At 32.1% G+C, this 14942-nt stretch overlaps 1 protein-coding gene across 1 annotated transcript in view; it reads left to right on the top strand.

The window, feature by feature from the left end:
- The window catches only part of LOC127878320 (uncharacterized), an 85944-nt gene extending 71414 nt beyond the window's left edge, over nt 1-14530 (top strand). The window contains exons 3-8 of the mRNA XM_052424843.1: nt 7297-7442; nt 9007-9160; nt 11312-11335; nt 11664-11954; nt 12781-12804; nt 13115-14530. Coding sequence (XP_052280803.1) covers nt 7297-7442; nt 9007-9160; nt 11312-11335; nt 11664-11954; nt 12781-12804; nt 13115-13233 — 758 coding nt within the window. The 3' untranslated portion in view covers nt 13234-14530. The remainder of the gene's footprint in view (nt 1-7296; nt 7443-9006; nt 9161-11311; nt 11336-11663; nt 11955-12780; nt 12805-13114) is intronic.
- The last annotated feature ends 412 nt before the right edge of the window (nt 14531-14942 follow it).

Here is a 14942-nt window from a genome sequence, read left to right as displayed (position 1 = left end):
CCAAGTCGTGTGTGATTCAATTCATTAATATGGTTGTTTTTCATTCTTGTTGTTACATAAGTTGTTTGTCAACGATGTTAGCAAGCAGCTATTGCATTGAAATACAAATATTGTAATATTTGAAATATAATAACGAAACTAGTTATTACTTTGTTTGACGGCATTGTTTTGTCTGAAACGTTGAAGCTTTCTAAATATGCATTAAACTCAGCTTTGAATGTATTCAGCACATTATCGAAATCTGATAATTAGCTCTTATGGAAGCATGCAAACATATTTGAAATGTTAGTTCTGTGGTAAAACGTATATTCGTGTTATTCATTTGGTATTACGTATATGCCTTTAAGTCATTTGATAATACGTTATGCATTTATAGAATATACGTATGTGGTCTAAGCGAAAGCCATATAAGCAAGATGTAATTGCATTAATATGTCGATAAATATTTTATGGCTGACATAACATGAAGCGTTAAAGTCTGTGTCAAGCCTTTATTTTCTGAGTATAAGTGTAAATGTGCTAGTAGTTGTTATACGGTTGAATTAAATACTCTTAGCAACGCGGAAGTATTGTTGGAGTAGCAGATTTAGTGCTGCTATTCTTCCGATGAGTAATTATAATAGTTTTTCTACGAACATTTTGCACTTCAAGCAAGTAAGAGCTCTTCTTTTACATCATAGTCAACGCATGAAAGGTCTGTGGTTTATTCGTTTACGTCTTTTGTTTTGTAGTTTCGATCCATCATTAAAAAAGCAAGCATACGTATTATTAATATAAGTGTTATTAATATTAAGTATTAAGGGTGTTGCTGCAGTTTTGCTGATTTTTTCCATTTAATAGATTTTGTCCAAAATTTGTATTGAAGATATTTTTGAAAATACCATATGAAAAATGAAATAAAAACATAGGGTCACTGGCCTTGTTTTGATTTTATTCACCATTATATAACATGTACTTTTTCAATAAAACTTAAAAATCTCTAATTGCGTGAAAACAATTAATAACCTATGAAATTGGCAACATGTATGCATTATATAAGCTAAGATACATCATATACCATTTAATTAAACCACACAATACCAATCAAATGGAGTACACAAGTAAAATGTTTAGAAATGCATTTTGTTTACTATTGTAACTACGTGAATGGAATGTATTTATTTTTCTGTCTAATAGAATTCGGCGAAACTGCTCAAATATATTCATCTACGTATTGTCATCATTAAACACAAATAAAAAGGGGGTTCACCGCACTGTTAACAGAGATATTTGTTTTAACAAGCCCTACCGTCTACGTCAAATTTCATAAAATACAGCAATTATGCAAAACCAAAGTACCGGTACATAGATTGTTAGAAATAATTATAAACATTAGACATTGTTCACAATCTTAACTGGAATCACAACTTACCAAATGACATTAATAAAAAAAAAAATTTTAATCACCACCATAAGACCATACAGTATCAAACTCAACCTTTATCATTAATAACTTACATGAACTTGTTCAAAGATTTCGGCATGTTTTGAAGTTTGTGATTAAATGCATAAAATTGATAAATGTAAACAACAGGACTAAAGAGCTCCAGTATAAAACAAGAATGAAATTAAAGAAAGAAAAAAAATTAAAACAAGAAATATCTTTAAAAAAGATTTACGGCGTTGATTGTGGTTGCAGTTGGTGAAATGTAAAGAGTTCAATGAATGAGATCAAAATAGCGAATGTCTTTTTCTGTGCAGTTCTTAGCTGCATCACACGCAGTACGGGATGTTACGCGGAGTTTTCGCAGCTTATTTTACATTATTACATATTGCTGGTCATAAACCTATAGATACAAAACAGAAAACCAAAAGAAGAATGGAAGTGAAATAAAAACATATGAGTCAACCGCCCACACGCGTACATATCCGTACATATTTCAAATATTTATGCGCGCGTTATTCGAACAAACCTGTTTTAGTGTTTTGTAGGGCATTGCTATTTGATTCGATTATTAACAGTATCGAGAATCATCGCGCTCATGCTTAATACATTAGTCAATATGGTGGAATAATTATTGTTACATTAATCAAAAATAATATTTATAATGGTATTGGTGAAAACACATTAAGAATCTTTTATTGACATACCATAATTATATCGCTGAATATTTTCATTAAACATACTTCTGGTCTAAAAAAAAATTCCAGTTCACATAGTTCACGCGATAGCGTCTATATTATATAACGATTATTGTACTGGCCGTGAACTGACCCTGATACCTTGCGGATTGGAATGCAATGCATTAAAGGGAGGCCACGCTTCCACTGATGGAACGACAGCTTGTTTAAACCTTTATACGTTTACATGTTAAACGTTCAATTTCGAAACCATTTTTAAATGGCTTGGCCAAAACGAATATCAGGATAGGGAAAAACGACACTTTTATGAACTTAAATATCCTAGTAAACAGACAGGAATATGGAAGTAATTACTAAATATGAGAACATAGCCTTTAAGTACAAACGCTCTGGTGCTTGCAATCCTCTGAAAATAAAAAGTGCACGCACAAACTGTAAAGATGTCGAGAGTTGAGTGTAAAACTGTTATATCTATCAAGCCTTTTCATTAGAGATAAAATTGTTTCATGCTGAACACGCAGTAAAACAGTGTTACAAAGACGCGGTAATGTTTCGAATGTTCTGGTGGTATGTTCAAATCAGCCAATTGAATAAATGAAATGTATTCATTTGTATCTGGCCGCGGAACTGTGTATTTGAATTTTATTGAACGCTTACAAAGGTCAGGTAAGATGAAAAGCTGGCTTATACAGCTACGCCGAAAAAAGTTAACCCCAACTGGGATCGAACCATTCATTATTGTATTATGAACCAACTCGTTCATTTCTGATGGTACTGATAATGAAAATATTGAGTTGTGATAATAGCATCATCGGTGTTGCTATAAATAAATCCTCGGTTAAATAAACTGCCGCAACACCCCTTAATAGTGATTACAGACATTTTTTGAAAATGTTTCGTTCAACAGGTTTATAACTTTAAAAATTGTCTAATTATTAAATACTTTAAATACTTTATTTAATCTTGTGTTACAGTATTTTCTCTAGTCATAAACTGCTTTTCTCAATAAAATGGCAGATTGTTATCAGATGTAATGTCGTTTTGATAACCGTTGTGTTCGTCTACCTATTAATTTAATAAAATTAATACGCCCTAAACGCGTCTTAATGCATAACTGTGCTTCGTATTACATCACTGTCTGTATTTCAGTCGGACATATTAAGTACGATATTATGCAGTGGATAGCAATTAAAGGTCAGACGATACAATGCCAATGTGATTCTTCAATCAAGATACGTTTCAAAATACAATCGTTACTTGTATGTGTTCTTTTCTTGATGCAGTGTTTTAAAATTCTAAATATTTGATAATTCTAATCTAATATAATTTATTTTATTTATTTTTTTTAATTAGGCACTTCATCATTTACCCGCCAAAATTGTTCGCTATGTTGTTCATATATGTTGAAGAACCGGCAGTTACATTGTATCTTCACTGTGAATGCGTTGTCGATGTGAACCTTAAAGCAGAACACAAATTTTAGGAAAATTAATCATTTTATATTCTGAAGACGAATTGCAACGAAACCATTTTCTTTATTGGGGGTAAATTTTATTATGGTAATATAAAAAATAATAACAGGCACCAGTTACAACTGTTATAAAGACAACGTGCAATAATCCAACCATTCCTTAGTGATGAATACATTCTTACTTATTCACGAAGAAGTCATGAACTATTTCTTACATTTTATACAAGTTTCAAGTTAAAATTCTTGCTAATGAACATGGCTGAATGTATTTACTCCGTATGTCTCTAGCTATGTAATATTTGCCACGCAATGAAGTAGCTATTTGTAGACATATTCTTCCGATCTACATAAATGGCTTATCTTTCTGACTTTGCTAATTTGATGTTTGCATCGTTAGGGCGTTACAATGTGAAAATATTTATACTAAAATAAAAATAACATTGCGACAATAAATACATCGAAAGAGAGAGATGTGTTATAATATTTGCAACAATGTGTTTGCATCGTTGAATAATTACACTAGAATGTATTGACAAAAGTAAAGGAAGCCACCACGTGAAACATTAAACAACTCATCGTGTATTTTATTTTAAAACAAATATTCACGAAATATAAGTCATTTGACCTAAACGTGTCGCGTAGACACAGGAAAACATATGCAACACCTAATCATATCTTGTCAGAAGGCGGAAATGTCGGCATCCTTTGAAAGACCGTCCCGTTATGATGAATTAGTCCTCATTTACTTTATGTCATACCTTCCTCGTATTAGCCCTAACAAATCAACACGGTATCTAAAGGCACAATACTGTTTTATTTATACTACAGACGCATCGAATTTAAATTGTCGTCAAAATCGAAACTGAAGCAACGAACAAGTAGATGGATATTTAGATTACATTCACAGTTTGATGATTTTTTGATAAAACTCTCGCCCAACGTTTATATTAGATGATAAAATTGTTCAACAAAGTTGTTTCATATATTGTAAATTGTTTAAATAGAACTCTTTTATGTCAATTTATTTTTACTTCTTTGTTTCTTTTGTGGCGATTTTAGTGAAACAGATTTATAATTCACTTCAGTGACAACAAAGTTTGCGGGTTTTGACAATTAAAATAAATAGTGCAGTGCTCGAGTTTTCACAAGATGTTTCGCTGTCCTTATTCAGCTTTTATCAAGGTATAACCGGACTTTAGTATGCAAACTTTATCCCTGTGAAAATCAATTTGAAAAGCATTATTTTAACAAAAACGCAAACACAATTTTTTTTCAATATAATGGCTACCATAACAATGTAAGAAAACTTCTAAAAATAGATCTTACACTAATTCCCGATTCAATATAATCGCATATCTAATTTAGTCTAAGGTACGTGTATTTTAAGTACATTTGGCCTATAAGCTTGATATCATGCAACATATACTGATCAATCTTTAAGGCAAATAATTTGTATCGCAATTTTCTTCCATCATCATTGACACATTTATAATTTAGTAATTATTTAATATTTGTATTATTTAGTAATTATTAAATATTTCGTCTTCATTTGCATACAACCACTTTTGTATTAATTGTACACAAAAGGGTCCCATTACAGTACGTACCTGACCGTTAGCATGAAATTGCATATCGCTTCGTTGACCGTCTTCTCACTTTATGGGGTTTTCTTATGCATCTGAAGCGAGTGAACTGACTGGGCAATAAACGCTCCCGATTTTATTTCTGTCTTTATCGCAATGGAAACATTTGAGGCGACAATTTGTGGTGTGGAGCAGTCTGGAAACCGAGCATCATGTGCATTAATACACCAATCACTGGAGCGCAAGCCAACACCTCCAAAGTTCAGTTTGTCTCTTTTCATTCCATCGTTCTAATAAGTCAATCGTCTGTGTGTGAATTTTAAAATTACACATGAATTTTCATTCAAATATCAAATGTCCAAACAATAACACTTAAACGCCATATATCCAGAAAATACATTTATAAGAACTGCGTTTTTACAAAGTTTGAAAACATATAAATATGACACTTTGGCATGCATTGACGATGATATAGAAATCTAAGATAGGTAACGTCATGAGTCATCTTAAGAAATCGAAGGTCTACTGGTTTCATAATTGGAATGCCGCGATTGAAACGATTTATTCCATTTTTCTATATTAATTTTTAAGAGTTTTGTTTAAAAGTGAATGGCGCTGTTATGATATATATATTGTTGCAATTGTTATTAAATAGAATGAATTATAGTGAGTGACAAGATACATAATACATTTAAACAATGTATTTAAAGTCAAAAGTTGCTATTTTTTCGTATACGTGTTTCGATACCTCACTGAATAACAATTGTTTGTCTCCAGACAATTACAACGGTAATCAAAACGAGCGACGACTTTCTTACCTTCTTGCTTTAATCGCTTTCCTCTTTCTGCTTGGTTTATATGATCAGTCGTACGCATTCAACATTTATGCGCGCAATTATTTTACCCTATATTATGAATTGTAAGTTCTCAGGTTTTTACTCACAAACACTTTGATATTCCAATCACTAAGATGTCGATGGCTCTGTTTTCTCATGAGGACTTCTCGCATTTCTACAGGTCACTCAGTATAGCGCTCTGATACAATGAAGTGCTTGTTAAAATTTGTATTAGAAAGAATGCAGTTAAACTTAAAAGAGCAGTTGTTATGTTGAAATCAATAAAACAAGTAATGGTAATGATTGCGAATAGAACACAGATAATTGGTGAAATTAAAGCATATGTTCTTGCATTGTATTTTAGTCGAACAAATTGCAAAATCATGACACATTATGATATTAGTTGATTAAATGTTGTAGATTTCAGTTGTTGCATTTCAAATTTATAATCGCATATTGCTAGGGTATGTATTTCCTCTATACATATGCCAACTCTAAAAAGAATTATGATGACCAATATATTACGACCAACATTGTTTAATAGACATTTTTATCTGACAATTTCTAACAAATGCTTTCCAAATTTCATCTACGTTTTATATGATACTATGATACATTTCTTCAGTTATATTGTTAATGGAAGACACCATCTCTTGGTCAAACGCATTATGTCCATATAGCATTCTGACGAATGAAAGTGTGTAAAAACATTGCCTTCGTCGGCGAAAAGTTTATTGTCACGAATATTAAGAATTGGTAGCTATTAAGAATTGGTAGCTGGTTGAGGCATTTAACATAACTTCTAAAATGGCTCTTATTTATGAATATGATAATGTGTTACCTGTATGGAAGTTACATATGTCCAGTTAATAATTGAAACTAGAATAGTTTAACCGGTAAATAGTGTGGTTATGAAAGTTATACTAAACGATATATGTTGTCAACTTCTGTTTTAAAAACGCACTGATGACATAAACAATGATAGAGTATAATGCTATTAATAGTTCAACATCGTTCAATTAAAGATGAGGTGATTTTAGTTAATGCGTCTTTGTTATAAATATCATATTAAAACAGTACTGTCGCGTTTCGGCCTTTACAATAAATAGCATGTCGACATTGCATAATTATTTCGTTAGTTACACTCGTTCTTCACTAACTAAATTATGATTATTTCGATCATAATTTTGTTACTTACTGGCTTGACCGCAAATACGATACGTTTCTTTCTTAGTTAGCCTCATATAGAACATTGCATTTCATTACCAAACACCTTTATCACCAGGTGTTGATGGCCAAATCAATCGGTCCCGGGAGGCGGTCTATTCCACCCCAGCGCCGCGATTCCAGCAGACCGAGGACAATTATACCTACCACAAGGGCGAGAGGGCCATTCTCTACTGTTCTGTGAAACACCTGGGCACTAGAACGGTGAGAGATTAGCTAACGAGTTTTACACGTGCTAATTATGTAACGTATCAAATTATTAAGTTGTTTCTTATCAATGAACAGTTCCTGTTTCTTAAAAAGTTCATATATCAGATACCACCACATTAACAATACGGTATTGTGTCGCATGTTGCCAATATTTTAATATGAACTCAAAGATATATAACTCAGGTAAAGTAGTAAACGCCGTTCATATTTAAGCGCAATAATTTGTAAATGATGAAGATATAACAAATTCAATTTGTTTTTCGAAAATACAAAACGTTTTAACAAATTATGACATATTTAGTTTCAGTCTGTCTTTTAAACATTACTTGCGATTTATTTGTTGTGTAACAGCGTCCATCTCTTTATTTTAATTTATATTGCATTGTGTTGAGATTCACGAAAAAGCATTTGTTTCTAATTTAAATTGTTTTTGGAAATAGGTCTTGCACAAATGTATACTTTCATGTCGATAACAAACAACATAACATATAAAACACACTTAGTAGAAAGGTTTCAGGTTTAACATAATGATTAATGCCATTTAAAATCATATTGCCAGACAACGTAGATTTACAGCCAGAACAATATGGAAATATTAACTTAGATTTACAGACAGGACATGGGAATATTGGATAAGATCCAGAAATACATTACATTTGGTATCACTTAAAAATACGACACCGAAAAGTAATCTTTGTTGTCAGCTGAAAGCAAGCCAAAGTCAATTGAATGTAAAGCTGCAGATCTCACCACTGCTTATTTACATGCTGGTTGATTCCTCAACTATATTTGAGGCATGTTTGAAGATGGTCGGAAGCTCACGAGCACGAACGTATCATATATATATATATATATATATATATATATATATATATATGTGTATATATATATATATATATATATATATATATATATATATATATATATATATATATATATATATATATATATATATATATATATATATATATATATATATATATATATATATATATATATATGGGAAATATGAATGTGTCGCTATTACATTGTATTCAAGCTCCATCAGTATATGTATTGTCGTTTATTCGTAATGTCAGATAAGCTACCTTCAAACCAACTAACACGCAAACATGCAAGAAATACATATATACCCGCCAGATGGCAACAAGGGCGCCGGTATGACAATTATGATATAAGTTGCTTTTTTTGTGTCTCTGGTATTTCGGCAAATATCTATTGATTGCATAGATTACATCAGTTAATTATAATACCAAAAAACTCGTTTCTTAATTAATTTTGAATGCATTGTGGGGATTGTATTGACACTATTATCAATACAATTTATGATTAAATCATGGTCACTCACATTAGAGAAAGTGTAAAGTACCACTACTTGAAATGATACCGTTAATCGTGAAATTAACTTATCAATCGTTAAAATCGTGAACAAGTATGCGATTTAAAAAAGATTCCCAGTCCTCTACTTCAGGCTATCAATCGTTTAATTATGTATAGGTCAGCTGGCGAAAGGCAAATGAAACCTACTTTCTTACAATCGGCATGCTGTCAATGACAGCATGACAAGCGGTTCTCAGTGGCTCATATAGAAGACTCGGCCGACTGGAATCTGATGATCAGCAATCTCACAACGGCGGACTCAGGCGCGTACGAATGTCAAATCAGCTCCGTTGATAGAGATTTGAGGAAAGAGGTGTTCCTAAATGTGAAAGGTATATGACATGTTTCAATGAAAATGAACGAGATCACGGCCGTTAATCAGGCCCGGATGTTTTGAAATTTCATGGATAATTTTACAGGGTGATTATGTTTAATATGTTTTTTCAACATATTTCGCATTATTGATAAAATTCGGCAATGTAGTGCGATTCAGCGAAGCTTAATTCATCCAAATATGTACAGAAACATTCATTCTTAACCCATTAAAAAACGTGAGAACCTTTATAAAATGTGGCATGGTGGAGTTTAAAAAAATTTCGATGAGTTTCTCCTGTGTGACGAGCAAATTTCCACCCAACTTAATCGCTAACGGCATCAAACGATTGCGTACAGCATACATTAGGTGCAACATGCACACAAATATTGGCTTCTTGCCGACGTAGTGAATAATTTTGCATTTTTCCAAAAGAGATGGAGCCAATGCTAAGGAGATGGCGCTAATGATAGGAGGTGGCGCCAATGCAGGACGTATCAATTAACGGTCGTATCGCAATAACATTATCACATGACATACGTTTTATAGATAATGTTTTTTGTTACATTAATTTTATTTTTCAACGTACATACAGTGGCCCAAACCTGTGCAGAACATTAACACATTCTATAATAAATAAGATTAAATATATAAGTGATCAACTTAATTGAGAAGTCAACAACATGAACAAAACATATTGTACGATGTATACCAACATTTTGTAATACTCAATAAAACCAATAACTTAATGTTCAACATTATCAAAATAGTTCATCGACAGCAATATTTGTATACAGTTTGATAATTTACGAAATAAATAAAAGATAATACTTCTTCTTGAAACGATGATTTGTGTCCCTTAATCAAAATGCTTTATTTACTAAAAGGCCAAGGTCATCGAATCTTAATTAGGCTCATATATGTTGTTTTTCCCTCTATCAACTCCAAAAAAATGAAGATAGCTCGGTCTTTTTCCGTAAACGTTTTGTGTATAATACATGTTAAAGGTTCTTATCATACAAAGACGAACGTTTAAATCCGTCAAGACATTATTAGTAAACTTCATTTTCTGATTAAAAACGCACGCGATTCAAATGTGCTGAAGTAGGCAACTTACAAAACAATAATGTAAGTCCTGTAAACATAATAGAAACCATTACATACAATATTTCACCTTAAAATAGCTATAAATGTGCATTAGCGCCACCCCCGTATTCTGAGCGCCACCCATTGGCATTGGCTCCATCTCTTTTTGAAAAATTCAAATTTATCTATTAGATCGGCTAGAAGCCGATGTTTTATGCACGCATTAACTTGAACAGATTCAAAGTAATTCTTTTATGTAATAAGCGATTTAATTGGCTGGGAATTTGCTCGTCACACAGGCAAAAGACATCAATTTGATTTTACGAATTCTACCATGCCAAAACTTATAAGGTCCTCGTTGGGTGAATTTATAATCGCTGAATCGCACTACATTGGCCGAATTTTTAAAATAATGCGAAATATGTTTATAAAACATATAAAACCTAATCACGCTGTAAAATTATGCGTTACATTTAAAAACATCCGGGCCTGAGCGCCACCTCGGAATTAGCATTAGCTCATTTATTAATGCAACTCAAAAAAGAGGTGGCGCGCGTGATTAACGGCCGTGGAGATTAACACAAATCCGTAAACTGTCGTCTAAGTTTAGAATGTGCGGACTGCACAAAATAATCTAGGACGGCACTGAACGCACATGCACCATGCCGGCTTTTCATAGAGCGGCTTAATTATTCTCTTTAGTGTAAAAAGTAAATAAATCATCATACTTGTATATTTGAAAAGACTTATAAAGCCCTTTGGCTTTCATCGGACGTAAATGATATTATATTTTGCAAAACTATTGAGATATTAGATCACTTGTTTTACAACCTTTATGCTTTTAAAATTTTATTTGCTTCGAAATAACTTTATAAATGTATTCTTTATCACATGCGTTTTCTTGTCGATAAGGACGAGGGTAAATATCCGTGTAATGATAAATTGATATCCTTTTCCACTATTAATCAAATAGTTATTATGTTTTACAACAAACACTATCATTCACTTTGCTTTTGCGACGTATTGATAACTGATTACGAAAGTATGTTGTTGCTGTATTCTTATTTACACAACTTCTTTTCAGACGAGTATTCATATGCAGAACCTCGTAAGTTAAAATATACTGTTTCCAGTCCTTTGATTATTTTCCTCTTTGTTTCGTTGCCTGTTTTTGACTGTTGCTTTTGTTGCATAGTGTCCCGCATAAGTTTTCTTATTTTATACCCATAGAAGTAATATTGCTAAATTACAGTTAAGAAATTCAACAGTTAAATGATGACATGCGTTTAATAGACCTTTACCGTGGTAAATATGAATGCGTATTTATTAAACAGATCATAAGTATGTCTGTTAATCCATAAAACAAACATACGTTTAAAACGCAGATAACATAAATACTAATACACGTATAATGCTCTAATTATTCATATTTCTAGATATTGCTATTACTGGCAACACACACCCGGACAGAGGTACGGAAATGGCATTAACGTGCAATGCTTCAGGTGCCATTACACCTCCGGATTCCATAGACTGGTTCAAAGACGGCCTGAAAATAATCCCGGATAGGATCAAACAGATTGAAATGCGGAAAAAGTTGTCCATTAACTCCAGAACAATTACTAGTATATTGACAAAAGCATCGGCTGAAATGAGCGATACGGGCATATATTCTTGTCGCGCATCAGACCTTCAGGTGGTCAGTGTTAGAGTCAACGTGTTAAACAGTGAGTATCCGTACGATTGTTGTGTCTTTATGCAAAAATATATTGAGGGAAGCTTAAGCAAATTCAAACATACATGTAGAAGGATTTTTACAGTTCCAATTTCCGATATAGGGCAAATAAGGTTTTTTAAAAAATAACATACACTTTCAATATGTATTATTTTGATTATATGTATCATGCATATTCATCCAAGCTACATAATTGTGCATGTTACACCCTCAGTAACTATTCTTTCTCATGAAATGCATTACAATTATCGGGAATCTTTTCCAATTTGCAATAACTTCTGAAATCTTGTAACAAACACGAGATTTAGCTAGTGCTTGTTGTTTTGTCTTCGTGCCTCCAAAAGTTCTTGTGTTTTTTGTTGCTGTTTTTCTTGCGTTGGTGTTTCTTAACCATTGAGTTATAAAGTGGTAAGGACATCGACTTAGTATTCTCTGTTTCAGCTTAATTTTAATTTTAATAAAGGTTATATGAGGTCTATGTTTTTACACGTTGTGTTTGGTGATTAATTCTTGGTGTAGTTTTGGGATCCCTTAAATCCCCAGAATATTGAAATGACCATACCATCTATGTTTTCGATGATGCAATTATTGAATACATTTTCAAGATCGTTTTATCTCACGTTGGTAGGAATTTAGACCAAACATGCGATATTTCATCTCATAAAAGATTTTAACCAAAAATGTGTTACATTTTAACACGTACAATAGTTATAAAGAATATACAGTAAACAATATAAATATGAACAATTTACAACATCTAGTTACACATGGAGTACATTGAACGTTATTTTAATTATTCCATTTATTTTCTATTCTAGCTGACAAACGTTCCAAAAAGCGAGGTAAATATTATTGAGTATTAGGTTAAGATTATCATGTGTATGATAAAAACTCATATTTAAGCCAAATATAATGTTGTTGTTTTTTAATTAACTTTGAACGGCATCTGATTTTTTATATAGATTAGATTGTGATGAACAAGTAAGGTCAACGGATAATCTTATTTTAACATATCATGTTTCGTTGTGTTTGTTCGCTTACTTGTGTTATTGAATTTGTTATATTTCTCGATGTTGTTTTCAATTGTGTTGATGGGAATGTGAAAAAGAATATGCACTTGTTTATAATATAGCATTTTTTTATGTTTTACAGAACCGGAAGATGGTCAGTCAAGTTATACAATGGATAGTTCAGACTCGAGCGCAGTTCAAACACATACTTCATTTCAGAGTTATATGCTGTACTTATTTGTTATTTTTGCTTTTAATTAGTACTTATCATGACACTGAACATTTAAGTCAGATATAATCTATACGAAAGAGCTTGAGAAGTAACAGGAACGACTATGTGTTGTTAAGAAGGAGTTTCACTGTTTTATCACTGTAACAATGATGTAAAAGTGATATCGTGAAAATACAACAATTTGTAGACGTGAAAAACGAAGACAGAAAAAATGTTTTTATAATTGAGGCAAGTGGTATCAGTGTGCGTCGTCGGCTTTAAAAGGGGAGGCTTCTGTATAGCACATTATTGACGATGTCAAATGTTGATATGCCAAGAAGAAATATATGCGTATGTCGTGACGCGTTGGTAAAAACTGTTAGCTACCCTTAAATTGAATTCCATTGGTTTTTCTATTGTGATCTAACATTTTGCTTATACAAGTGATAAACCTGATGATTGTTGCCAACGGGTTGTTAAAAGTCAGTTACCAAAGATGGCATTATATGGTACAGACGTTGTATATACATGTGTCGCACAAGTAATTATTGTCGACTTCCGTGAAAAGAACATTGTGGATTGCATTGATTTTTATTTTGTCGGCACGTTGTGAATTCATTGCTACATATTATGTTATTGTTTATTGTACGGGTATATTTTATATGTGTATATTTTTGTTTTTATGTCGTTGTTTTTTTAATTTATTGAATAGATGTCACTAGTCTGCTCACTTAAACAAAATACAAGACAAGAATGCAATACGCTACTATTATATTACTTCAAATACCCGTAATAAACATTTATGTGCACGTTGTCTAAGCATGACATGATTTAAAGCATATTGATCTGATGACAAATATCAATCAAGAGTAGAAGTTTTAGGTGCATCAAACGTTTTAAATATGGCACACATTCAAAATCGGAGAGGATCCTTTTTAGATACTGCAAATGGAATCAATTTGTTTATTAGAGCTGAAGTAAGTCCTGCACTTTAATTCGTCTTCACGAAGCTGCTGCCAACGCTTTTTATTTCTATACATTTTTAATACAATATTCAATATGCCCATAAGTATAAAACAAACACAATAAATCAATATAATGTCAATATCGAAAACTTAATCATAAATAGAAAATAAACAGGACGATCCTCTACATATGCCAGTGAAAACCCTAATGTAAAAGATTTAAACTTTAAATGTTGTAGACATAACAACGCATTTGCAGTTAGTTTCAATATGATAATTACTTGGCAGATGTATTGGCCGCCTATTGTCGTTTTATAGCTACGTATTGGTCAATTTATCTTCTAAGCACAAGCTCTGAAAAATAAAGACGAGTGTTAAAATGCGTTTGGAGTTGCTCATTGTGCTTTTTTTCACATATCATGTTAATAAAAGTTCTGTCACAACAATATTTGAACATGATCAACATTTTATTATGAAAAATCCGGGAATATAAATCGATATTCCACTTGTGTAATAACATTATAAGATTCGAGGTTAATTAAATACAAACAGCAATGTGTTGTTTAATGTCATGAGTGGTTAACCGGAATTATATGTTTGTATTTTAAAGAGCATTGTATTAGCCATGGCCATGGTCAAAGTTGAAGAACAACGTATAGTTCTTCACTGTACAATTGAAAACAATCATCCAATAAATGACATATAATAAGACAGTATACAACAGTATTTTTTAAAAGATGGGAATAACAATTTGCATGCATTTGCTGTGCTGTTATAACTCATTCACATATTAT

This window comes from Dreissena polymorpha, chromosome 4 (genome assembly GCF_020536995.1).
Source record: "Dreissena polymorpha isolate Duluth1 chromosome 4, UMN_Dpol_1.0, whole genome shotgun sequence".
NCBI classification, from domain to species: Eukaryota; Metazoa; Mollusca; class Bivalvia; order Myida; family Dreissenidae; genus Dreissena; species Dreissena polymorpha.
The sequence above is the reverse complement of the archived record's forward strand: the minus strand, read 5'-3'. Positions and strand labels throughout refer to the sequence as shown.